The 25,296-nt window shown below is 55.7% G+C and overlaps 2 protein-coding genes across 4 annotated transcripts in view; one reads left to right on the top strand and one right to left on the bottom strand.

Moving 5' to 3' along the window:
• The first annotated feature begins 588 nt into the window (after window positions 1-588).
• BAP1 (BRCA1 associated protein 1) lies at window positions 589-14,174 on the top strand. 3 transcript variants are annotated; one of them, XM_035894625.1, is made up of 17 exons: window positions 589-673; window positions 3,584-3,613; window positions 3,714-3,768; window positions 4,467-4,599; window positions 4,991-5,110; window positions 5,596-5,657; window positions 5,741-5,883; window positions 6,758-6,836; window positions 7,587-7,710; window positions 8,039-8,156; window positions 8,556-8,743; window positions 9,086-9,219; window positions 10,098-10,570; window positions 10,698-10,858; window positions 11,613-11,705; window positions 12,239-12,311; window positions 12,606-14,174. In XM_035894625.1, the coding sequence occupies exons 1-17, from the start codon at window positions 610-612 to the stop codon at window positions 12,737-12,739; spliced, it is 2,184 nt and encodes a 727-aa protein (XP_035750518.1). In that variant the 5' UTR covers window positions 589-609; the 3' UTR covers window positions 12,740-14,174. The 3 variants fall into 3 exon arrangements, 2 of the variants coding, with proteins under 2 accessions (XP_035750518.1, XP_035750519.1); XM_035894626.1 differs by having other exon boundaries at window positions 10,698-10,804; XR_004842062.1 differs by lacking the exons at window positions 12,239-12,311; window positions 12,606-14,174 and having other exon boundaries at window positions 10,698-11,007; window positions 11,613-11,691.
• An 80-nt stretch (window positions 14,175-14,254) lies between these two features.
• DNAH1 (dynein axonemal heavy chain 1) overlaps window positions 14,255-25,296 on the bottom strand; it is a 71,667-nt gene continuing 60,625 nt past the window's right edge. Inside the window, exons 60-79 of the mRNA XM_035894624.1 lie at window positions 24,934-25,059; window positions 24,339-24,458; window positions 23,420-23,521; window positions 22,872-23,071; window positions 22,538-22,763; window positions 22,263-22,458; window positions 21,473-21,624; window positions 20,774-20,974; window positions 20,212-20,352; window positions 19,607-19,765; window positions 19,016-19,147; window positions 18,656-18,826; window positions 18,052-18,231; window positions 17,788-17,964; window positions 16,891-17,061; window positions 16,582-16,712; window positions 16,070-16,214; window positions 15,617-15,823; window positions 14,969-15,203; window positions 14,255-14,598 (exon numbers count right to left, since the gene is read on the bottom strand). Coding sequence (XP_035750517.1) covers window positions 14,477-14,598; window positions 14,969-15,203; window positions 15,617-15,823; window positions 16,070-16,214; window positions 16,582-16,712; window positions 16,891-17,061; window positions 17,788-17,964; window positions 18,052-18,231; window positions 18,656-18,826; window positions 19,016-19,147; window positions 19,607-19,765; window positions 20,212-20,352; window positions 20,774-20,974; window positions 21,473-21,624; window positions 22,263-22,458; window positions 22,538-22,763; window positions 22,872-23,071; window positions 23,420-23,521; window positions 24,339-24,458; window positions 24,934-25,059 — 3,294 coding nt within the window. The 3' untranslated portion in view covers window positions 14,255-14,476. The remainder of the gene's footprint in view (window positions 14,599-14,968; window positions 15,204-15,616; window positions 15,824-16,069; window positions 16,215-16,581; window positions 16,713-16,890; window positions 17,062-17,787; window positions 17,965-18,051; window positions 18,232-18,655; window positions 18,827-19,015; window positions 19,148-19,606; window positions 19,766-20,211; window positions 20,353-20,773; window positions 20,975-21,472; window positions 21,625-22,262; window positions 22,459-22,537; window positions 22,764-22,871; window positions 23,072-23,419; window positions 23,522-24,338; window positions 24,459-24,933; window positions 25,060-25,296) is intronic.

A 25,296-nucleotide genomic window follows, 5' to 3' on the forward strand; every position in this document is an offset into this window, starting at 1 on the left:
GGTGCAGGTGGAGGATTGGGAGGGCATGCAAGGGGCACGTGGGGCATGAGTAGTGTGGGTCCTGGGGGGCAGGGGCGCTGTGCGGGGTCACAGTGTATGGGACATAGCCCAGGGGGTTATGGAGGACTTAGAGGAAGGCTATGAAGGTGTAGGGCAGACAGAAGAGGGGATGTCAGGAGGCTGCATGTAGGGTTGCAGGAGCATTGTGAGGGCTCAGACTCTGGTAGCACTTGTACATGGGGTCCAAGGTGCCCCTGATACATTGGGGTGTGTGTGTGATCTGACAAGCCCCAGGATCTCTGTGGAAAACATCTGAAACGCTGTGAGGGTGTAGCATGAAGCATTCCTGTTGTTTGGGAATACACCCCAAAATATGGCTGAAATACAGGGAGAGGTGTGCATATGGGATGCCCCTTGCTACAGAAACAGCTCTGATTGGCAATTGCCTCAGAGCTTCACAGGCGATTGAGTGCAACCCATGTCACTTAGACGCCACCCTTGCATGCTCCCATGTCCCATGCATGTCAGATCCTGTCATCACTTTGCAGCTGAGTGGGTGGCTCAAACCTTCTCCCCCAGGTAGCCCAGGAAAGGTGCTGAAGAGCCCATATGGTGCCTGAGCAACTGGGAGCAGGACAGTCCCAGGCGTCCCCTTCCCGCTATGCTGGAAAAGGTGGTTTCTGTGGTGGAGTTCCGGAGTGTGTTTTGCGGGTTAGGATTTGAGGGCCAAAGCCAGCATCAGCTGGGGCACTGGCTGAGCATTGTTTTAACCTGTCTGAGCTGCCATAGTGTGATTTGAGGTCGTCCTCTGGGAGTCTGAGAGCTGGTATTCAGGGTGTGGCAGTGTATTTTTGAGGCTGTGGGTGAAGAAGCTGGACCCTTGGCATTATACTTGTCTTCCTGCACCCAGTGAAGGATTCTGTCTGCTGCCAGTCTCCAGCAGGTTTTGCTGCTCTTTATCCTCTTTTTACCAGTACTTGGGAATTGCCAAAATCGTTTCCATCCTCCCCCTTCTTCTTCATCATGACAATGCTGAAGACAGGACATCATTTGGATTCTCAGACCTAGGAGGAAGGTTATTTCCTTGGAAGATAATCTGTCTGGGCCGAATTCCTGCCCTAATACTGCTGCAGAGGCAGGCACTCGGCATGCCGCAGCTGCACTCCTTTGGGTGTGCGGAGGTTCAGATGCAGAGGTGGGAGCTGAGACAGCGGTTAGGAATGACCCGTGCACTGCTCTTGGCTTTCAACACATCCCATAAGCTGTCCAGCCCTCACCACAGGGCTTGGGACTGAAAGCTCTCAGTGCTTTACTGGTTGGGAGGGTCAGTAGATCCAGATTTGGGCTGTCTGCTGCGGCTGCTGGGTGGAGAGGGGAGCCTTGAGAACTTCGAGGCTGCTGGCATAGCATTGCATGTGCTTGTGGACACCTGAATGTTTCCTCCAGCCAACTCAAATAATTTGGGATGGGGGTTTCTGGTGTTCCAGGATAGATGGCCGCAGCAGGACTGTGCCTTTCCTGGGTGCTGAGGTAATATAAAATACAGAAACAAACTGCAGAAAAAACACAGTTGGAAGGGGTCCCTGGAAATCTTTGGCCCAAAGCAGAGCTTAACTTCATAGTAATTCAGGTTGCTCGTGGCCATGTCTGGTTGACAAGAAGGAGATTTCTGCACCTTGGTCCCAGGGCTGACCATGCTGGTAGCGAAGAGTTGGTTTTTTTTCTGGATGTGTAGTCAGAATTTCTCTTGCTGTAGTTTGTTCCCGTCACTTCTTGTCCTTTCATGGTGCAGTCAGAGAAGTTTGGCTTCACCCTCTCTCTGCCTTCCAGTGATGTTGACAGGAGGAAAACACATGACGGCTGACTTCCCATCTCCTTCGGTGTAGCCCTGCCCATCTGACACACACTCCTGGAGGGCTGCTGCGGAGATGTGGGAGTGCTCCAGGCTGAGCCACAGCAAACTTGGGAGTCCTGCTTGGTCTTCTCCTTCTGGTGGTGCCTGTGTGAACAGCGCTGCTTTTGGCATTTACGGTTGTTTGTATTTGCAAGGCCTTGCTCTGATGCAAATCTTTGCTGGCTGCAAGGCAGAGCTTGTGATATGGTTCACATCTCTCACCGCATGTGTTTTGCTGTGATTGGTAGACTGTAACTGTTGAAATTGGAGAGGAGTGAGGCTTTTGACTTTTGCAGAAGCTTTTACAGTTGAGAGACTCTACCTGTAAACAGCTGTGACTCCTGCTTCTATAACGGATGCTGTCTAAAGAGGGAACAAGAATCGTGGCTGTAATGAACATCTGAAGACCCTTATGGTCTGCAAGGACCGCTTGCCCTAAGGGGGTTGCTGCAAAGAAGGCAGCGAGCCTGTGGTGCTTCCTGAAGTCTCTGTAGATGTCACCTGTATGACACAGCCCTCCACAGTGTCAAGTATTTTGAGCAAAAGCATCTCAGTCAGAAAGGCACCGGGGTCTGGTGTAACAGTGTTGCACGGCAAGGAGACTGTTGCTGGTTCCGAGCTTGTTACTTCCATAGCGTGTTTCCTCCCGCTGATTGTTTTTTAAGAAATACAACATTTTCTGCAAAATTAATGAAGACTTTTTGCTCCCAGAAGTTTCCTCCTTGTTTTAGTCATTTTAACTTTGGCTTGGAAGCCCCTTGGGCTCTTCCCTTCTTGACTGAGCCACTTACATCAGTTCCTTAAGTCTTTGCTTACAAGGATGTTTCTCAGGATTGAATCCTTCTTATTGATATTCCCTGGACTTCCTCCCAGGCTTTCAGCAGCCTTTATATGGGAGCGAAAGCAGCAGATTTATTATTCCAGTCTCGAGCTTGCTAACTCCACGTGCGGGGGACCGCCTGAGAATTGGGCTGCTTGCCTTTGCTACAGCATTGTAGTGGAAGCTGCTTCTCAGTCACTGATGTCTAGTAATCCTTCGGTCTCTTTGCTGTTGTCTCTGTATCCTGGGTTATGTCTTTCTGTAGCGGGAATTTTGTAGTCACTGGAGACAGGCTCTTGGATTTGGTCCCCTGGGAGAGAGGGAGATGAAGCTGAGCCTTTCGGCCCTTGAACTCCCCTGCAGCCCTGTTGCTCTGAGCTGGCTTTCCCTTCACTGGCTGTCTCTTGCCAACAAGAACATAAGTGATCTTTTTTTCTTTTAAAAAATATCCTGTGATCTCTTCAGCTACATTTCCCTCCAGTTAGAAGAGTGTGTGTCTTTTAGGTGCTCCCTGCTGCTCTTCGTGGTGGGGATTTACGTCTTGGCAGGTCATCTGCAGTGGGTCAGGGTGCTGAAGGTGGGTCCAGCTTCATCTGGCTCCAGCAGGAGAGGGTTGGTTCAAGTCCACTCAAGAAAGAGGATAATGAATGGGGATGGAGGGATGAAGGGAGCCAGAGCACCTCTGTAGCGAGCCAGTGCTCAACAGCTTTGCTGCAGGGGTGTCAGCGTGATCCTGGTGCCACTCTGCTGCAATTTTTTTGGCTGTGTCTTGGCCTGGGACCACGTGAGACCTTCGGGGGCTAGTGGCAGCAGGTTTCCTCTCTGCTCTATTCAGCCAGAAGTAATAATTTGGTTTTGCTCCTTTTCAGGTCTCTTCACACTCCTGGTCGAAGATTTTGGTGAGTACAAGAAGTCTTCCTGGGAAGTTGGTTTCATGCTTGATATTACCCCTAGTCCTTTCTGGTGGGCTTTGTACCAGCTTCTGCCCTTTGTTTGCAGGGGTCAAGGGAGTGCAGGTTGAAGAGATTTATGATCTGCAGAGCAAATGCCAAGGGTAAGTCACAGGTGTGAAAGTTTGAGTTTTATTAAGCAGAATGCATCTGTGGGCCTGGGAACTCATCGCCAGGTGGTCAGAGGGGCTTGTGTGAGCTCATCAGGTGTAAGTAAGTTGTAAGCATGAAGGAGTGCTTCATCAGGTTTGGGGCAGAGGGGTGATCTCATGCCTTAAGAAAGACCGTGGGTGGGGGACATACTTCAGGGAATTTGTCTCCCTTATGGAGAGGTACAGTGCCAAGCCGGCATGCTTGCAGTGGGCTTTCTCCCTGTCTCGGTGCTTTAAAATGGCTTTGAGACTGCCGCTTTCTTAAAAGCCATTGTCTGATCTCCTCTTGAAAATGAAAATGAGGTATGTGTAAAAGGAGGGATCAGTTGGTGGTCAGGCACTGTTCTGCAGGTCAGTCAGTGTCCAGAGGTGAATTTCACCTCCTATTTTCTCTGGCTTGAGCCTCTTAGGACCTGTCAGACCCCAAAGTTTTCAAACTTGATTGTTGCCTGAGCCTGGAACATCAGCACAGGAGGGTGTCCTGGGTAACAGGGATGGTTGCTTCCAGAAAGATGGGGCTGGTGGTTCTGCTTTCCTTCCCTGTCTTTGCTCTGCCTGTGGTTTGAAACAGAAGGTTTCTGGCGCTGGGCAGAGCAGCCCCACTGCTGTGGTCTGTCCAAAATGATGCAGCTTCTGCCTTCTCTCCGCAGCCCTGTGTATGGGTTCATCTTCCTGTTCAAGTGGATTGAGGAGCGCAGATCACGCCGGAAGGTCTCTACCCTGGTGGATGAGACATCAGTGATCGATGATGACATCGTTAATAACATGTTCTTTGCTCACCAGGTAGCCTGGAGGCGAGGGGAAGGAGGGGGGGAGGTGTCTTATGTGGCACCTCAGGGCAGCAACGTGGTACTGAGAAGCTGCTTTGCTCTCGCTGGTCCTGAGAGCAGCTCCTCTTTCCTGTGAGTCTCTGCCCTGAGCTCCAGGTTGGAGGGAATCCAGTGAGGGCTGCAAGCCTGTTCGTGGCCTGTGCTGGGAGCAGATCCTCATGGGGGCATGGTGTGGCTCGCTAAACGAGACTGACCTCTTTCCTTCCTCTGAGAGCCGAGGTCGAGTCGCTGCTCTCACAAGTGGTTCTTGCATCAGTACTTAGTTGATTCTTGTTGACTCTGAAGGGCTGTGGAAGGGTTGCCTTGTTCCTGCTGGTTAAGATGGTCTTTGTGTCACTCTCCAGCTGATCCCCAATTCCTGTGCCACCCATGCCCTGCTGAGCGTCCTCCTGAACTGCAACAATGTCGATCTGGGCCCCACGCTGAGCCGCATGAAGGATTTCACCAAAGGATTCAGCCCTGAGGTAGGGGCTGCGTGCAGGGCTGTGCACAGGTGGCGCGTGTGAATCTGCCTCTTGCTCCCCTCTCAGGATGATGCGCTAACGAGCTGGCTCCTCCAGCCCTTCGTGGCTGCACGCTATGTCGGTATTGCATCTTCCTACCTTGCCTTGCTCAGAGCCTTGGTGCCCTTACACTGGGCACAGCTCTGAGCCTTCTGTCCTGTTATTCCCTAGCCCAGGTGCATTCTCCAAATCTGTGATCAAAAGTCCTCTCTCCTACCTTCAGACCTATCTTGAAGTCTGTGTTTCTCTCTAACTGTAATTTCTTTAGCAGAAATGATGTGTTCTGTTCATCTTGGGTTTTACTCAAAACTCAGCAGAGCAGAGGATGTGCCTGAAAGTTGCTTTCCCAGCCCTGCATATGGAGGGAGGGAGCGGGGAGCTAGTGGGTGACGCATTTTGTTTCCTGTCACTTCTCAGTCATTTTCCTCTCTTGCTCTTTGCTGCAGAGTAAAGGCTATGCCATCGGCAACGCCCCAGAGCTGGCCAAGGCCCATAACAGCCATGCCAGGTGAGCGAGGGGGTGTCCTGCAGCTCGCTTTCGCTGGAGGAGGCAGGCTCTCTGCTGACCTCTCGTCTCTTTTGCCCTCGCAGGCCAGAGCCACGGCACTTGCCGGAAAAGCAGAATGGCATCAGTGCTGTGCGAACCATGGAGGCTTTTCATTTTGTCAGTTATGTCCCCATCAAGGGACGGCTGTTTGAGCTGGACGGGCTGAAGGTCTATCCCATTGACCACGGTAAGAGCCCACCTGTCCCTACTCCTTGACACAGTCGAATAGACACCCTGGTATGTCCAAATGTTTGTATTATTTTTCATTGCCACTAAGCGTTAACTAATGTTTGTGGAGAATCACTCCAGTGGCTCCCAGATTTGTCCTGAGTTTTGATAGCTCATTTTGGAGCCTGTGCACTGGGGACTGCACACTGCGTCTAGAAAGCAATTATTTCTAAATGCATTGCATTGCTCTTTCCAGCCTTGCCATTTTCCTCCCCAGTTGCTCAGGGTCACAAGGGCCTTCTGCAGCTCTGAAATGCCTTGGTATCGCAAGCAGTATTTGTGTCCTCCTTACCCTCTCCTTGCGCCAAATAACTGGTGTGTGTTGAGGCACAAGGTCCCAAGACAGATCCCGGCAGGCTGCTTGGGTTACTCCCTTCTTTTATGACTTGACCCCTAGTTCTGTCTTTCAGACAGTTCTTTATCCCCGCTAGGACTCTGCTTCTGTCAGGCCCTTTGGTAAGGTACCCACATCATGTACTTGGGTTTCTTAAGCACGGCATCAGATCCAGTGGCACGTGAACTCCAGCAGAATCTGGGATTTCCTTGGGCTTTATGAGCCCGGAGCCTGTGAATTGCTTGTGGTCTGTAGGGTTCAAAACTCACCTTTCTGCCCTGCAGATAACTCACGTTTTCCATTTCAAAGGCAGAGGCAGGGGGTTCCACGTATGGGCTGACAGCGTGGTCCTTCTGCCTCCCAGGCCACTTCTTGACTTGCTTCCTGGTGTCTAAGGGAGCCATGAGATTGCCTCTCGTGGGGATGGCAGGATCCACTCTGTGAATCTGAAGTAGGAGCCTTGGGCTGATTTGCTAAGTCTGGCTCTGTCTCATCACAGGGCCATGGGCTGATGACGAGGAATGGACGGACAAAGCCAGGAGAGTAATCATGGAGCGCATTGGCCTGGCCACTGCAGGGTAATGTCCCGGGGTGTGGTGGAGGCACTGGCCCCTCGCTGTTTTTCCCTGGATTATTTCTACTGTGGTCTCTGTGTGACAAGTTGTGGAAGTGGGGGTGGAGGATGTTGCTTGGGAAGGGTGGAGGTGCACTGCCTCCTTGCCTTCTCTTGCCTGCAATTTGCCTGCCTTCAGAGAACGCAGAGAAGCCACACTCTGTACGATGCAGAGTCCCTGCAAATGGCCATGCAGGTAAGAGTGGCCAGATTAGGTTAGCTTGGGTCCATAGGAGAAGGAATGGTGCTTCTGGTCCTGAGCTGGGCCTCTTGGATGCTTGGGCGTGAGGGTGACTGAGTGCTGGCACGCGTTGCCCTGAGAGGTTGTGGAGTCTCCATCCTTGGAGATACTCAGAAGCTGTCTGGACGTGGTCCTGGGCAACCAGCCATGGGTAACCCTGCTGGAGCAGGAGCTGTAGCAGATGACCTCCACAGGTCCCTTTCCACCTCAGCCGACCTGTGACTCTGTGCAGGGTGTTTTGTGTTGTGGCTGAAGTAACCTGCTCTGCTTCTTCAGCCAGTGTGAGGTTGGCTTGGTTTTGGGGGGAAAAGCCTCCCGTGTGTTGGTGTTAAACACCAGGGCAGGGGAGGTGCCGCCTGGAAAGAGCCCGCAGGAGGTGTGGGGGGTTTGGCTGGCAGCCTCCTGGCCCCCCTGTCTGGGAGATGGGCTTTGCACCACCGGCTTGCAGCTGATGTCTGCTGTCCCTTCCTGCAGGGAGCCATACCATGACATCCGCTTCAACCTGATGGCGGTGGTGCCTGATCGGAGGATGAAGTATGAGTCCAAACTGCACATCCTGAAGATGAACCGCCAGACTGTGCTGGAGGCCTTGCAGCAGGTGAGACAGCTCAAGCCCTGAGAGAGTGTGAGCCTGACGTGGGAATAGGCTCTGCTGTCAGGGCATCACCCTGTGCAGGCCCTGGATTTTATGATTTGTTTTTTGGCCTTGGGAAATGCCTTCTGGGAGGAGGAGGTAGCCAGCCGGGCTGCTTGGCCTTTGGCTGCTTGGCCTTTTGCTGCTCACCTGGGAGGTTGTCCGTGCAGATGCACGGGCGCTCGGCCATTGTCTCACCCTCGCAAAGTTCTCCTTCTGCAGTGCTTGAGCAGGAGGGATGTGGTTTGGGTTGCCCCAGTCCAGCGCTCAGTTTCTGTCATTTGCCTTCAAGCTTATCCGAGTAACTCAGCCTGAGCTGATCCAGACCCAGAAGTCTCAGGAGTCTCAGCCCCCAGAAGAGGCAAAGCTAGCCAGCAGCAAGACTGCAACTCCAGAGAGCACCCATCCAGGTAGGCCCCCGTACTGGTGGTGTTGCCAGCCAGCCAGCCCGGCCTGCCATGAAGTGAGCACAGGCTGGTGACAATGGCTGGCTGACCTGGACTTTGAGGGAGCTTTATGGTCAGCTTCACTTTCTTTTCTTCAAGCCCAGCTCCGCGCACACTGTGCTGGGGCGTGGTAGATGCATCTGTGCCTGGGCGAAGTGTTGGAGGGACATGGAGCTTGAAAATGGGAGGGCTTAAGCTTGGGAACACTTGTGACGGCTGGAGGTGGAATGGGAAAGCGGGTATGATGGTCTGGTGGAGCATAAGAGCTCTTCTGCTTTGTGGCCTGGGCAAGGGGTGGCAGAGGACATTGAGTAAAACGTGGTGGTGCTGGTCATGAAAGGCTGTGCTGTGCTTGTATGGCAGATGGCACCGATGAGCCTGCCAGCCTGGGCCACCCTGCAGCCACGCAGAGCCCACCCAGCAAATCCAAACCGGTGGCAAAGACGTCAGCGAGCAGTATCAACGGGGCGCCTCCAGCAAACCCCAACCCCATCGTGCAGAGGTTGCCAGCCTTCCTGGATAATCACAACTATGCCAAATCCCCCATGCAGGTAGGCTGGAGCTCCAGGCCAGCAGCATGCCTGACTTGAGCTGAGCTTTTCAATTCCAGTCCCTCACCTCTTTGGGACTATGGCTGTCAGGCAGTCTAAGCCTTTCCCTGGCCTTGCAGCCTGCCCTACCCTTGCACTAACCCAGGCTGGCAGGTGAGGGGGTAAAGTCTGACCTGGCAAAAGAGGTGAGCATTGATGTGGGTCAACTGAGCGAGCACAGGGAAGAGTTCCCCGTCTCCTCTCAGAAGGGGCAAGCCCTGCTGCTTAGCTGGCCTAAGGACGTATCTGCTGGGCTCCTCCTTGCCCTGCTGTCGGCAGGCCATCAGCAATGGTGTTTTGCAGGAGGAGGAAGATCTGGCAGCAGGAGTGGGTCGCAGCCGGGTCCCAGTCCGACAGCACCAGCAGTACTCGGATGATGAGGATGACTATGATGATGATGATGAGGAGGAAGTTCGTAACACCAACTCGGCCATCAGGTGACAGCTTGAGCCGAGGGCGAGGGGCAGGGAGCAGACATTTGCAGAACCACCAGCGGTGACTTCCAGATCTTTCCTGAGTGGTCAGCTGTGTTAGGGCCTGCACCTGTGGGCGCAATTAGGGCTGCTCTCTTGTCCTGCTATTTCACTGGATTTTGTGAAGCGCTTCTGTAGCTCTTCACAATTTTGGCTGCCCTGACTAACTGCGTATCAGCAGCAACCTTTGCGGCTTCTCTGCTTTCTCCCCTTTTCCAAATGTTCCCAAATAAACAGAATAGCCCTGCTCTGGAGGGGCTTCTCGTAGCTCCCTCCTGCTAGGGCTTTTCTAGTGCCACTGGTGGCTGCGTGGGTGGTGGGGCTTGACCTGCAGAAGGTCACCTGGCAGCTGATAAATTGCAGTATTTTGCGGTTGGGGAGTGGAGACCGACTGCGCTGCATTGAAGGGAGCCTGGTGGTTAAGGAAACATGGTGGGCCCTGCCTGGGGGGCTTCATTTCACCAAAATCAACCTCAGTTCCCCAGTGCTGATTGCCAAACTGGCTCCGGGTGGCAGTGTTGGTGTGCTCATAGTGCTGTTAAGGTCTGGAAGGTGGGGTCACAGCAAGGCTGCTCTTGGGGCTTCTGAGGGAAGAGCAAGGGGTACACAGCACCCTTTGGGAAGCCCTCTGTGCCCCTTGGCTGCACAGGAGTACCCATAGCTGGTGGTTCAGTGGCGTGGGTGCTGTCAGGGAAGCTGGTGGCAGTGGTGGGGGGGCCTAGAAATGTTTCAGGCCATCCCAGCAGGCAGCCTGGAGTGCTGAGCATGGAGCTGGCAGTGCCTGCGCTGGGCCCCCACCTCTTTCCGCCAGCTGCTCACCTTCCCTGCTGTGTGTCTGGCAGGTACAAAAGGAAAGGGCAGGTAAAGCAGGAGCACGGGATGGGGGCTGCGGATGGCCAGCTCTCCGTCCTCCAGCCCAACACCATCAACGTCCTGGCCGAGAAGCTGAAGGAGTCTCAGAAGGACCTTTCCATTCCCCTGTCCATCAAGACAAGCGGTGGGGGCGCTGCTGTGGCGGTGGTCACCCACTCCCAGCCCTCTCCCACGCCCAGCAACGAGAGCACGGACACTGCCTCGGAGATCGGCAGTGCCTTCAACTCCCCGCTGCGCTCTCCCATCCGCTCGGCCAACCCCACCCGCCCCTCCAGCCCCGTCACCTCCCACATCTCCAAGGTGCTCTTTGGTGAGGAGGACGGTCTGCTGCGAGTCGACTGCATGCGCTACAACCGGGCCGTCAGGGACCTGGGGCCCATCATCAGCACCGGGCTGCTGCACCTCACGGAGGACGGCGTGTTCTGCCCGCTGGCTGTTGCAGGTGGGTGCCTGCCAGCTTTTTGGGGGGGTGGCACCTCCCCTGCTGCAACGGAACAATGTCCTGTGGCTTCGGGAGTGGCTACTGGTCCTTTGCCATGGCTCCTAATGCTTCCTTTCCCCGTGCACAGATGGGGGGAAAAGCTCCCCTCCTTCCATCAAACCCGGTGAAGAGGCCCCGGTCGCTATCAAACTGGACGAGAAGGAGGGCAGTGAGGCCAGTGACAGCAAAGAGAAGGTGGGACTTGGCAGGACCAGTGATCACCCTGGGGGGGAAAAGTATTCTCCCAAGGTGAGTTTTGTGCTGCGACAGCCCTGGGAACATGGAGCTCCCTGCGCTCACCCAGAGACGCAGCAGCGCTGGCAGTGACTGAACCGCATGTGCACGCTGTCCCGCTCGCGTGTCGCCGCAGCCGTCCCTCGAGGCACAGAGCAGTGCAGGTTTTGTGCCTTGCGTCATCTCGGGGACATTTGCCTTGGCAGTGGGCAGAGCCACTGTCTCCTGCAGCTGAGACGTTTGGTGTGCCGTGCTCTCTGTTGGGCCAGGGGCTGGTGGGACCCTGCACCCCCAAATCCCAGCCTGCCGATAACTTTACTGCCTGTCTCTGCCCTCCAGCCGGAGACAGGAGCAGGCTTGGGTGGCACAAGCACATCGGGGCTCCCTGGAGGAGAGCTGGCTAGAAACTGTTTTACTCAAAAGGGAGGTCTTCAGATTTTGCTATCCAGAGGAACCAGGCCCTGGGGGGTATCTCAGGCATGCAGGCAACCCTTCCCCCTGTCCCAAAGAACCAGGTATGTGGGGCTGGGGCAGAGCCCAGCACCGCTGGGGCTGGCCGTAGTGCTGGCTGATTGATCACACTGACTCAGGAATTCCCTACAATGAACTGCCCTTTTTTTTTGTTTTTTTCCCCCTTGGCAAGTGTTCTTTGCTTTGATGAATCCTCCCTTTCCCAGCACAGAGAGGAACACCCAGCAGCTCACCCTGCCCACTCCTGGGCTGCAGCAGGGGTCTGTCTGCTCACCTTTGCTCTGTTTGATCCTGGCAGGAGCTGCTGGCACTGCTGAAGTGCGTGGAGGCAGAGATTGCGAACTATGAGGCCTGCCTGAAGGAAGAGGTGGAGAAGAGGAAGAAATTCAAGGTATGTTTGCTGATGGCTTGTTTGCGTTGCTGATTTAGCTCCCTGAAGGCTTCTGTCTGGGGTTTCTTTATGTCAAAGTGGAGGGAGGGCGTTTCAGCTGAGAATGGCAATGGGGAGCATTTGGGGTCCCTTTCCCAAACAGCCCTATGGGGCAGAGCTCCCCCCAGGGCAGAGCAAATCCCCTGGGTGGTACGAACCAGCCTGGGGTGGAGGGCTGCAGCCGGGCTGCAGCTGAACATCTCCACTGCCAGGAGGCTGGAGGGGTGGTCTGTGCCCCGAGGCCTGGCAGGATTCCTCCCCTGCCCCCTCTTGCCTCTTCCTAGCTGCCCTTTGTGGAAAATGCTGGCGTCTGAACTGGGATGGAGACCATCCCAGTTGTGCACTGGCCTGGGCTGGGCTGGGAGCTGGGTCCCTTCCCACTCCGGTCTCCTTGGCCGGTGGGCATGCCGGTTCTTTGCCCCTTGTTAGCCTTGTGCTCTCCTTTCTCCCTGCCACCTGTTTGTGGCTTATTTGTGGATTTGCCATCTCTGCAGATCGATGACCAGAGGAGAACCCACAACTATGATGAGTTCATCTGCACCTTTATCTCTATGCTGGCCCAGGAAGGTGAGCAGTGCTGTGCGAGGGGACGGAGCCCGGGGTTCAGATTCAGCTGGGGCAGCTGCACGGAGCGCGGCAGAGCAGCAGCTGGGAGCCTGGGCAGCTCACCCTGCCCTGACTTCTGCTTCTGCCAGGCCTGGGGCATGAGGTAGCGCTCAGTCTGGGGGGCCACACGTCTCTGCTTCGTGTCCTGATTTTATAGTCCCAGAAGGGGCTCGCTGATAGGTTTTGGGCTGTGCTCTGGCCTGGGCAGTACCAGCACTCCAGCGTGGGCACGTCTGTCTGCCTCCCCCCCCGCAGGCATGCTGGCGAGCCTCGTGGAGCAGAACATCTCTGTCCGCAGGCGGCAGGGAGTCAGCATCGGCCGCCTGCACAAGCAGAGGAAGCCGGACCGCCGGAAACGCTCCCGCCCCTATAAAGCCAAGCGTCAGTAGCCTGGGGGTCAAGACTGTGAGAAGCAGCAGCTGGGCTCTGTGGCTTTGGGCAGTGGCACTTGGATCTCTGTTACCCTTTGCCCAAGGAAGAGGGACCGCAGTGACAAGCCCTCGGCTGAGCTGGAGCCTGGGGACAAAGAGAAATCGGGTTTTCCTCAGCCCGAGTTGTGAAAGGCAGAAATCTGTTGTCTCAAGGGGAGTCCCTGCCGCTGCAGCAGAAGGCAAGCTGGAGCGCCCAGTTGCCTGACCACACCGCGGCAGCGCCTGCAGGCTGTGGGGCCGCGTCTCGGCACCGTGGCTGAGGACTGCGCCAGGAGGGGAAGAGCCCACCTGGCCGGTGGCAGGTCTGGCATTGTGGGAATGCCAGCGATGCCCATGCGAGGCTGTGCTGGCCGCAGCGGGCTGGGGCTTGTGTCCTCCTGCGTCCAGGCCTTCAGCTCTGCACTTCCCCAGGACATTTGTGTCTGTTTTCCATCCCGCTCCCTCCCTGCCCCAAATTTATTTTTGGTTCTGACCCACGCTTTGGCTGTTGCTGAGCGAGGCAGCTCCTGGACAGGGCCTGCTCTCCTGCATCCACCCCCCCACCCTGCCCAGCTCCCAGCACTGGTGGATGCAAGGCTGGGCCGTGCCCCTGCGCCCTGCCCTCGCTGCTCTGGGCCTCCTTTATGTTGATTCTGTTGGTTTCAATGGCCAACCAGAGTGCTATTATTTCGAAAATAATGGGGAGGCAGCACCCCCTGCCAGTGCAGCCGGGCTCCCCCCTGGGCCTTGGCAGCCCTGCTGCCGGCTGAGGAGGGGTGGGCTCGTCCCTGGAGCTGGATCCTGTGCCCCTTTCCTGGGGAGCAGCTCTGTGGCCCTGGCAGTGCCTGTGGCTTGCATGGGGTTGCTCCAGGCCCGGTCCCCAGAGAAACCCTGTGAATTATGAACAGGCAGTGTTCATAGGGTGGCCTCGGTGCTGCTGGGCACAGCCCTGGGGTGGACGCTGGGTGCGGAGTCACTTGGTGCCCCGGTGAAGCCTTTTGGCAGGGGAGAGGCAGCTGGCTGTGTAATGCTCAAGGTGGGATGCGGACTGGGGGGGGTGTGTGGCAGCCTGTTTCCTACTGCAGCATGAGGGCCTGGCCTGCCTCCCGCCTGCTGCCTCCCGCCAGCCCTGCTGTGGTCTTCTCCTGCCTGTCCCCGGCAGAGATCTCAGAAGCCAGGGGTCGGCACCTCCCCAGCGGTGTCCTGAAGCGTGGCTGAGCCAAGGGGAGCTGCCACAGGGAAGGACTGAATTTTGCAAATGTGCAAATTCGTACAGCTCTTGGCTATGGAATGGAACTGTTCTTTTGGTAGTTGTTGAAGGGAAGAAAAACCCTTCTGTCTCTTGCTGTGTCTAATATCATGTTATGTAAATAATGGATCTGTCTGAAGGAATAAAGCTAGCCTGTAACAGCCAGCCGAGGGAGAGGTGTGCAAGGGAAGGGCGAGGGGTGTGCGTGCACCGTCTGCTCCGGGCTGCATGTCCTTGCTGGCAGCTCTTCTGTGGTGCTAAAAATTTAAGGTAATTGTGGGGATTGCAATGACACCAGGTGAATGTGATGCTGGTGGAGTCAAGCTCAATTTATTGGCACAGCTCAGAGGGCAGGAGGAGAGGGGGAGCTGCTGCGGGCCCGTGCGGCCTACCTCTGTGCAGGATGGCAGAGACTCTGGCTCAGGCCCTCGGCTGCGACTGTTTCCTGGATTGGGTGGGTTTTCTGGCTAGAAGTCCAGGGCGCAGATCAAGGCTGTGCCCCGTTTGATCCAGTGCTTCTGCGGCTTGTCTGTAGGGATCTCCACAGCAATCACGTAGTTGGTGGAGTGGCCCGTTGTTGACAGCGTGCCTGTAGCAGGGGAAGTGAGGGTGAGAGGGTGGTACTGCAGCCCTGGCTGCATGCTGAGCTGGACAAGTGACCCTGTGTGAGATCCCCTGTCCCACCCCTGTGCCTGGGGGAAACAGCCTTGTGTGTATTCAGGTGCGGGCTTGGGGAGAGCCTGGCCGAGGCACTGCCGCAGAGCCAGGGTGCCTGGCTGCTCCATCTCCACGACCACTGCAGGAGAAACCTTTTCCTCCCTGGCTGGTTTCAGCCAACGGCGCCTTGCCCTATTTCAGTGTGTGGCAGGAGGCACACACTGGGGCCTCTCCTGGGCTGCCCTTCCTAGCTGCTTCTACAGCCTCCCTTGCCTCTGGAGACCTGCCCTTAGGGCACCTACCTGCGCGAGTGAGAGTCTTATAGATGGGGCAGAGGTAGGTGCCGGTGGCTGGAGGCTGGCGGTGGGGGACAGGAAGCAGCCAGATGACGGCCATCTCGGTGTAAAGCTCCTTGGGGCGCGACTCCGCTAGCTGAAATGCAGCGGGGTCCCAGCGGGCGCCTTCGAGAAACAAACCGTGGATGTAGCAGCCTTCGTTGGGAGGGCGAGTGAGCTCGCCCACTGACTCCTTCATCACCTGCAGAGGAGAGTGGGCCCCGGGCCCTGATGAAGGCACGTCCCAAGGACACCCTTAAGTTGCTCTTAGTTAAGTCAGCACTGCCAAAGGGGAGCCTGCCCCAGCTCTCAGATGGGCTGGGCTGGGTTTTCTGTCATCTCGCATCATGAGGCTGTGGGGCAGCCTGTGGCAAAGCCTGCAGAGGGGGCTGTGAGCAGGTCTGGAGAGGCAGAGAAGCCTCTGCTTGCCCTGTGGAGGTGTCTGGCAGTGTGGGTGGGTGTATCTGAGCACAAGAGGGATGACAGGGTCCATGGGCAGCTGGTGGCTTCACCTCTTGGGCAGGTCAGGGCTGGAATTGCTGCCTTTGTGGCCTTCTAGCAGCAGATTCCAAAAAAAGTCCAGAAAAATCCAGAGTCTCTGGCTGACTTACTGACCTTAAAGCTAAATGAGATGGTGTCGATGGAGATGACGGATTTCCTGGCAAAGTTCTGCAGTGTGCCGGTGAGGAAGGCCTGGGGGAAGAAGAACCCGCTGATCCAGAACACAGAGGGGATCCCATGGCTGATCCATTTCTGGAGGAATTCAATGCGCTGCACCAGGTCATTCACCCAGGACGCCAAGGGCTTCAGCGATGGGTAGGCCTGTGGGGCACCCACAGAGGAAGGTGTTGAACGCAGTCAAGGACACCCTAGACCTTGTGCCCCATCTGCCCAGAGCCCAGGATTCGTCCAGCCTGGGGATGGGAACACCTTGGAGCTGCACTAGGCAGGAGACATTTCCATGATGGAGGAGCAAGAGCTGGCTCCAGTCCAGCTGTGGTGGCCAATGACCCATTCCTGCGGTTTGGGTGAGCTCCTGCAGGCAGCTGGGCTGGCCAGGGCACGTACCTTAGCATTCCACAGCTCGGGGACAGTGTTGTTGTACAAGCTGCTGGCCATCAGCTCCAGCTGCGAGGACATCACAACCAGGCCCTTGAGAGCTTTCAGCAAATCCTTCAGCGTCTGAGCAATCACCTCCAGAAGCCTGTTGTACCTACAGGGAGAGTGCAGGGGGAGCAGAGCACCTCAGTGCAGCCCATGTCTGCCCAGAGAGGCTATGGTTCTCTGCAGAGTGAGTGAGGCTCCTCCACGTAACCCCCGGCTCCATTCCTCTTTAACAGGGTCTCACAGCTGCCCCCCTCCAGCCCTGAATTGCTCATAGTAGTGGATGGAGACCCTGGACAGGGATCAGCTGATGGTCCTGGCTGGAACAACACAGTTAGTGTGGCTGCCAATCCCACTGCTGTGCTCAGCGATGAGGTTCTTCAAAGGTTGGTGGGAGCAGGGGCCTGCACCTCTCTGCTGCTCCCCAAGGGAGCAGCTGGTGGCTGGCCCAGGACGTGATCCCATGGGGGTTTTACCTGATCACCTCCTGTACCAGCACTGTGTTCATGGACTCTTCATAGAGCAGTGGGTATTTGTGGATCACCTCCTGCAGGTTCATGGGGGCCGGCAGCTTTGCCAGGATGTTCTCGGAGGTCTCCTCCACGAGCTGGAAGGAAGGCAGTGAGTGGGTGAGTGTCCTCCTGGCCATGGCTGCTGATAAAGGGGAGAGCTAACGCCTGGATGGCAATGCCATTGCTGCCACCCAGCAGGCAGGAGGGCATGCCCTGAGAGCTGGTGTTCGTGCTCGCTGCCTGAACACGTGCTGGCTGCAGTGGGGCACACACCTCTTCCCTGCTGCGGCCTCCCAGCGTGAAGGTCTTGGGTTGCAGCTGCATAATGGCCCCCAGCAGAGCAAAGGTCTCGTTCTGAGCGAAGGTGATGTTGGCGTTGTCGTGTAAACCAAAGAGCTCGGGGCTATCATTGAGCGGCAGGCTCTTGATGTACTGGAGATAGCCCTGGGGAGGAATCCACACAGGCTGTGAGGCCAAATGCACAGCGATAAAGCTGTGGTGCCCCTTTGGGCTGCTACGGACCTAGACCGAAATAAATGACTAAGCCAGGGTTGCTGGCTAAGCTAAGCCCAGCAGATCTAAGCCCAGCAGATCACAGACTCAGTTGTCTTGTCTTGGTGTTTGGGATTCACTCATCTGAGTTTTACACAGCTCTTTGTCCCCTGTCATGGCCAGGAAACGCAACTCACAGCTTTGACTTAGGGCGAGCTCATGCGTGCCCAGAGCAACGCTTGCTGATGCAGGACTCGGGCGGCTGGGGAGGCTGATGGGTTTGTGGCCTGGTTGGGCTGTTAAATTGCACTTGTGTAGAAGGAAACACGTGCTGTGAGAACAGGCAGCTTGGCAGTGGGCTTCCTGCTGCGTCTCCTGCAGAGCTCCTTGGGTACTTTAGGTATGTGATATCAAAGTGATTCAGGGCACAAAAGCTTTCAGCTGGGGGACTCTGGTGATAGCTGCTACCACCTCCTGTGCACAGGGACCAGATTTTCCTCCTGTTACATGAAATGGATGCAGCTTCCTGAAAGCAGCTGAAGAGCCCCAGGTTCTTACAAACTTCATATTCCCCCAGGGCACTGGAGACGCAGTGGGTGTCGGGGAGGAGCAGATCCCCTTTGCACTATGACAATCCCCCTGGATCTATGAGCTGCAGTTTGTCACTTGAGTACTTACGTCAAGGTCAGAAGAGGTACTGATCTGCTTGTAGACCCCTGATTCGGAATAGGCAAACTCAGGAATTAAAACCTCAGGCTTGTAGAAATCTTCCAAAATACTCATGATGCAGCGCCTGTCCCAGTCGTCGGTCACACGTCCGCCGTAGTTGATCTCCCCAGCTGTGTACCTCAGGACCTGTGAGGGACCCCGCCACAGCTTTCCAACCTGCACCTGCATCGTGAGCCTGTTCCCTCCAAGGGAGGGGCCAGCTCACGCACTCACCTTGTACGGGATGTCTGCGTACTCGCTCAAAAACATCTGTAGCTGACTGATGCAGATGCGGAGGTCTCCATCTGTGAACTCATAGGGGATGTTGAACCCTAGAGGCCCAAACTTTCTCCTCTCCAGCATGTTCCCATGGAAGAAGCAAAGTGACAGCAACAAGGATTTAAACTCTGCAACCTGTGGGCAGGGGAGGAGGGAGAAGAGGTACTCAGCTTGGGAGGAGGCATCCCTGCATGGGGTCAGTTCCTGCTGGGACCTGGGAGAAGAGATGTGCCAATTCAGCAGCGCCAACTGGACCCTGGAGAGGTGGAAACCTCAGTCAGGCTGCTGTGGCCCACTCCCTTGCTTCAAGAGAGCTGCAAGTGCCTTACATCAGGCCTCTGCAATCCTGTTGCTTCTGTTTCTCAAAGTAAAACTTCTAATTGGCTCATCACAGAGAAGATGTGGGCTTATGAGAAATACCACCAGCCCTTCTCTAGCACACAAGAGCTCTAGTGGAGAGGAAGATCTATGTCTGCAGAGGAGCAACATCTAGGTGGAGAGCCTACACTGGAGCAGGCACGGGCTGGGGGCAGCAAATCAAAGCATGACTTGGTCTTACCTTGGGGCAAGAATTCAAGAAGTCATCACTGAAACTAATGTAGGATTTGAGCAGGTTGGCCTTGACCCCACGGGGGGGCTCGATGGTCATCTTGGAGCCATTCTGGAGGATGGCCACAGGGAAGTCGTTGCTTGGTAAACTGGTGAGCCAGAGGCGAAAGTCCTGATGCACCTGGAAATCCAGAAGGCAGCAAGTGCTCAAGAGGGTGCAGGCACAGCCACTGCAGCTGCTCCTGCTCTGACCCTCTGGTTTTATGGGGAACCTGTGGATGGGATTGAACTAGATCTGGGCTCCTCCCAGGGCCCCAGCCTCCTGCCTGTTAGACTCAGGGTGGGCAGGCTGCTCAGTAAAACAGCTCACCTTGCTGGGGTCAATGCCCTCAACGAGTCTCTCCAGTGAAGGCATCCAGCTGGGGGCCAGATGGCAGTTCTGGAAGAAGACCCAGTTGCCCTCCTTCATGGCACTGTGCATCATGGCTTCAGCACGGGGACCCTGAGGAGGCGGATGAGAATGAGCTCAGAGACCGCAGTCCATCATGGGTTGTGCCCTGCTGAGCTGGACAGGGAGACAGCTGCTGGGTGGAAGGACCACTTTCCAGAGCCACAGCTTGGCTTTGTCCCCATGGCTCAGCTGGGTCTTTGCTGTCTGCTGGCACGGAAAAGGCCCTTTTACAGCTTTTGCAAGCCTGTGTGGGAGGGTGGAAGGAATAGAACTGGGGATGGATTTGGGAAGTTAGAGGGTACTATAGGCAGAACTGCTGCAGGCCCCCCACTGAACTGGCTCCTCCAGCTAGCAGAAGGTTGGTGAATAAGGGCCCTGGGGTAGGAGGGTGTTTTCACCTACTTGGTGAAAGTAGGGTGCTGCAAGGGTGTTTGAACTACTTGGAGCTGGGTGAGATTGCTGGGAGTGCCAGCAGGACAGTGGTTCCCCAGGTGGGCACCAGCAGCTTACCTGGCCTTGGCCCAGAGAAATGGCGGAGAGCTTTTGGGAGAACTTCATTTTTTCAGCAAATTTGTAGAGGCTGGCAGCAGGGTCAGTGCCTGGGGACAGCACGAATACCAGGGGGGTGGTGGCAGTGGACTCCCTGAAGACGACGGAGAGGTCAGTCGTCTGCAACACAGACAGTTGGTCAGAGTGGAGTGGCCACAATGGCACCATGCACAGCACCTCCTCACCCTGCCTGGCCTCCAGCTCCTCTCCGAGGCACCAGCGTGCTCTTGGGGGCTGAGGCCAGAAATATGTTCAGCCAGGGCCTAGTACAGCTCTCCTCTGGCACCATTAGGATCAGGGCAGTAGCCACTTTCACATCTGCCATACAAACTCTTCCCTCATGCCTGCACTAGCTGCCCCCTCTCAGTGTGGTTTAACTGGTGGACATTAGGTAGGATTTCCCTTGTCTAAGATGGAAGTGTTTCCCCAGCTGTGGGAACACTGTGGCTGCAGAGAGGCACGAGCACCCTCACTGTAATTGGAAAATGCTGATGGCCCATTTACAGCAAGCTCGCGGCCTCCTGCTCCACTCCTGGCCCCACCAGTGCTGCCTTCTGGCTGGTTACCTGTGGCTCAATGAAGTGCCGATCCAGGTTCAGCGCCACAAAGTCCTGCATGGCGTTAGTGATCTTATCTCCCCGCAGACACCGCAGAACCAGCAGCTTCTGGAAGGCATCAAGCTCAGCTTCCCACTTCCCAGGCAGGGGCTCTCTGCAGAGCAATTAGGTGAATTTTGGGGGGATGTGGCAGATCCTGCAGCTCCCAGGAGGCACCCAAGTTGCCTGCAGGCAGCCACTGGGGTTTCAGAAGGGACAAGGGCCTTCCAGTCACTTGGCTGAAGTTGTTGTCCATAGCCTTGAAACCATCAGCAGCCAAGCCACAGCTGCTTCCACTGGGGAAGCACCGAGTACTGCTTGGCTAAGGCATGGCGTGGCTCTGCCTTGGGCAAGCAACATGCACAGGCAAGGGCCACCCTTAAGGAGACAAGGCAATGCCTCGTCTTCTCCCTTGTGTGGCACTGCACCGGGAGCACAGCTGGCACGGTGGCTGTATCGGCTCCTTGTGCTCTCCCATGGACGACATTACCTACTGGGTGCAGTACAGCTAAGCCAACAAAGCAGGGGGCACTTGCCTGTGAGGTTTGGGGCTGTCAAAAATAGCCCTGAACGCTTCAAGGTTGGCTGCAAAATCATTGGCGAAACTGTAGAAGTTCTTCAGGCTGCTCAAGGCTAGGATGTCTCCCCACGCTCTCTCGTACAGCCAGGCTGGAGCTGGGTTCTCCCTCATCTCCTTTATGGTCCCTCCTGACAGCAGGTACCGCCACTCATCCTGGGAACAGGATAGGACATGGCCATGGATTATAGCCTACCTGCCTGGGCCTGAGGCACGTGGGTTTGTGCCACATCCAACTAAAATCCTGTAGTAACTTTCTGGCTGCCTCTTCTGCCAGGTGTGCATGGCAAGGAGTAAGTGAACTGGAGGCTTTGGTGAGATCAGCACCACTGTTCAGCTACCCCTTTCTTTTCTCTGTCTTCTAAGCCCTGCCTGCATCCTCTGAACTTGCTAACCTTTGCAGCAGCCTGGCAGCAAACTGGCAAAAGCTGCAGGTGACTCAGGCTAGGCAGCTCTGCATGTAGACACAGGGAAAAGTTTGAGATCTGAGTGAAGAGAGAGGCTCTGGGTTTGCCCACCAGCCTGCTGAGCCTTGCCCCAGCCCCAGGGAACAAGGTTCCTTTTCCACCCTGGCATGCTATTCTAGGGGCTGAACAGGCCGGGCTTCAGTTGCCCTCACGGGATCCCATCAAAGGACCAAGGTGACTTGCTCACCATATCGATCTGCCCATCATTCATCAGAATCCGGACACAAACCAGGAAGGCAAACATGAGCTTGTGCTTCTCAAAGAGGCTACGGCACACGTTCCTGTAGAGACTGAAGGTGATGTAGTTGTTGATGTTCATGATCCGGTCCTTCACTGTGTCTGAAAAAAAAGGCAGCAACCAGCCAAGGGTGGTGGGTGCTCTGCATGTCAGCTATCAGTTCCTGGTCACAGGGACACATGTGCACCCTGCCCAGGAAGAACAGACGCTCCTCTCCAATATAGACTTGCACAGAAACCCGTGTGAAAGCACAAGACTGTGAGAGTCAGCACACAAAAGAAAACACTGCCCCAGCACTGGGAGGGAGTCCACGCTGTACCACGGCAGCCTGCACGGGCCCAGCCACCACCATCCTGGCTAACATGCACTGCTGGGTGGGAAAAGGTGCCCCCAGCCTGGCAGCAGCAGCCAGGATCTGTGTCTGGAGGTGGCTCTGTAAGAAGCAGAGCCACACCATTACCAGGATGGCGTGTATCTTGCCCATGCCTTGGGGCTAACATCCCTCCCATCTGGTCAGACAGGGCAGCAGAGAAGTAGCAGGGAAATGAACAGAGGGCAGGCTGTGACCACATCTCCCCTTGCTGTGTGGACACAACTAGGGGCAGCTCTGGATCATGCTGAGAGCCAATGCAAAGGACCACGTTTGCCTTGACTCTGCAGGTGTCCTAGCTCCTGCTGCTGCTAGACCAGGAATGTGGGGAGAGGAAGAGGATAAGAGCGGGCAGTTCTGGGCAGGCACCTGCTCTCTCAGAGTTACTGATCCCCATTAGGAAGATGTTGAGGAACCACTCGAGTGAGTACTGGTACATGGGGTCCACACTGGACAGGTCGGAGACACAGAAGTAGAGGATCTGCGAGCGGACGGCCACAGGCACATACTGGAGGCGGGTGGTGTTGATATCCTTCTCTGTCTGCTCTGCCAACATTACCTTGGCCTGGAGGACAGAAGAGATGTCATAGTGCAGTGCTGGCAGGGGATGCACAGCTGCAGGGGGAGAGCACCTCCATTCTCACCTGGATCTCTCCTGCCTTGAGCTTGGACGCCTCCAGCACTCTGATGAGCTCCAAGTCATCTACAGGGTTTCCTTCAGAAGTGCTGAGCCGATACAGGATCTGATCTTCTACCTCCTTCAGCTCCTGATGCATCTTAGCATTGCTAACAATTAGCTGGTTTCTAGCTTCTTCTAAGTCAGGCCGCTCCGCAGCCACCACTTGTCCCAGCAGTTGGTCTTCCAAGCCACTACAACCAAAGCCATGGAGATGAAGGTGGGTGTGACAGGCCCGAGGGTTTGAGGGCTGGTGAGGAATGAGGCTGAGCAGCATGGGAAGCTAATGGGTAAACAGGTACCTGGGTGAGAGGGTGAAGTTGATGAGGGTGAGCTTTGTGGAGACCTCGGGGCTGTAGTGAGGGTTGGGCAGATTGGTGGTGATGTACATCTTGAAACCCTCATGGTAGGGGATCACCGTATCCCCCAGCTTCAGCACAGTGTTGCCTTGCTGCTTGTAGGTCTGTACCGGAGAGGGACAAATACAGGAAGGCTGGGACAGCTACCTCTTGTGAGGGAAGGCATCCCGCTGTGCCCTGGGCTCTGCAGTGAGGAGAGAGTCTGAAGGCTCTCCGGACAGAGGATCTCAAAGCCACCCAGCAGACCTGAAAACCTGAACTTGAATAGAGCAGCTGTATGCCATGGCCCTGCGTCCCAGGCAAAGATGCCTGCTGTCAGGAGACCTGGGTGTACAGGAGGCTGACAACACATTGGAGCCCTGGCCAAGACATGAGAGCACAGAACAGGCAGCATCCATGTGAGTGCTGCCTGCCCAGAGAGACCTACAAACCCACCATGACCCACTGCACCCCGGCCGGATGCCCCCTTACAGCCCAGCCAGGTATCCAACATTCTCCAGCAGGAAGGGCTTCCCAAAGGTAATGGCATTTTCCAGACTGCAGAGGAAGTCCCGGTCGCTCAGCTTGGCCACCTCCAGGCTGTTCACCTTCTCCTGAAAGGCAGCAGGAGAGGGCAGGGTCCCTGCAGTGTCCTGCCCACCTTCACATCCAGCTCTGGTGCATAGTACACCTCTCACTGGGCTGATTTGGCTCCCTGGAGCAGCAAAATCAATATATTTTCTTGCTCAGCTAGTTTTTGGCTATTTTGGCAAGTTTAGTCCATGTCACCAGGCACTAGAGACAGCTCAATGAGGCAGCAGGAAGGGGCAGAACAGGGAGAACTTTCTTTGAAGAGCCCCACGCTGGTAACTCAGAGCTCATTTGCCTGCAAAGTGAGAGCAGGTGAGTGGGAAAAGGCCTGGGGGAGCAAAACAGGAGCAGCTGCACAAGCCACCTGCCTGACCTTTCAAAAGGGCAGTGGGTTTCTCTCTGGAGGAAGAGAAGAAGTGGTGGTCTGTGTTCCCAGCCCTCTGGCAGCAGGGACTGTGCTCCCTAGCCAGGTAATACTACCCTGATCCCTTCTATCCTAGGGACCCTAGGCTGTTATGGGAGATGCTAGTTTTGTTCTATGTGGTTTAGAGTGCAGTGAAAGATGTAAGGCCCCTGGAATGCTAGTGGAGAGCCAGAGTGGGAATCTGATGCCTCACTTGCTTACAGCAGGGCCCCTTCCACCCTGTGCTGATTTCCCCAAGCAGGGAAATCTACCTGGGATGAATATGGATGTGGAGCCTCTCTGGTGCTGGTGAGGCTGGGCTGGGACAGTGTCTTGCAGCTCTGGAGCCCAAAGCCTGAGGCTGCTCTGCATAGCTTCTAACAGAAAGCTGATTCCCTTATCCTGGCAGACCTGTCTCTCCTCCCCACAGCTCTTACCAGATTCTTGATCCACTTGTTTGCTTGTCCTTGGGGATCTATGTAGTGAGTCCAGCGCTGGGAGAATTGTGTTATTACTCCATTCTCTACAGACAGGGTGTCATTGGGTAAACCAGCAATCTAACAGGTAAAAAAAGCTGTTGGGCACACCTGGTAGAACAACACAGCTGACCAGAGAGAAGCCCTTCCTGCCCTGGTCCCAGTGTGGTGGCCAGGGAATGGTGGTGAGGGTATCTCTAATAGCAGCTGAGCCCAGAGCTGCAGCTCTGCCTGAAGTGGCTGAGCTGTGGGACACAGCTGTGATGGCAGAGTTAGGCTTGGGCAGGCTATGGCCAGGGCTTTGCTCTAAGCCTGTGGTTTGTAAAGCCTTACAGGTCAAGGCTCAGAGCTGCTGCTGCTGCCCTGGATGCTGACAGGTCCTGTCCTGCTGCCCCAGCAGCGATTCCAGCTTTGCAGTGTGGAGACGTGTGGTTGTTACTGAGCTGTTTGGCTGGGGCCTGTCTTTTGGTACAGGTGTAGTGAGAGGTGAGCTGAGTGTTTTGGCCTTTGCCTGACGCACCTTCAGCCTCAAGTGTTGGGTTTTTCTGCAACTTGCCTGCCAGGAGCTGATTTCCACAGGGTCTCCGAGGGTGCTGATCAGGTTTGGCTCCTTGGTGTGAGGAATGTTGTGTTCTGACAGCTGCCTCAGCCATTCCTTGCACAGTGCTGTGCGGTAGGGTCCCTGCCAAGAGAAGCACCATCATAGCCTTTCTTCTAGTTGCAGCTAGTTTGCTGTGAGCATCTGAACCCTCCTGTTTCCATTCAGATGGGACCCTGTGCAGCCTCTGGCACAAATGGAGAGAGATCCAGAAGGGATCTTGCACCATTTTTCCCTATTTCTTTCTCCCAGTGGATCTGGCCAGCAACAGGAGGAGCCCACGAGAGCAGAGCAGCTAACCAAGCCCCTCACAGGGAACAT

This window comes from Egretta garzetta, unplaced genomic scaffold (assembly GCF_000687185.1).
Source record: "Egretta garzetta isolate BGI_Z169 unplaced genomic scaffold, ASM68718v1 scaffold215, whole genome shotgun sequence".
Lineage (NCBI taxonomy): Eukaryota > Metazoa > Chordata > Aves > Pelecaniformes > Ardeidae > Egretta > Egretta garzetta.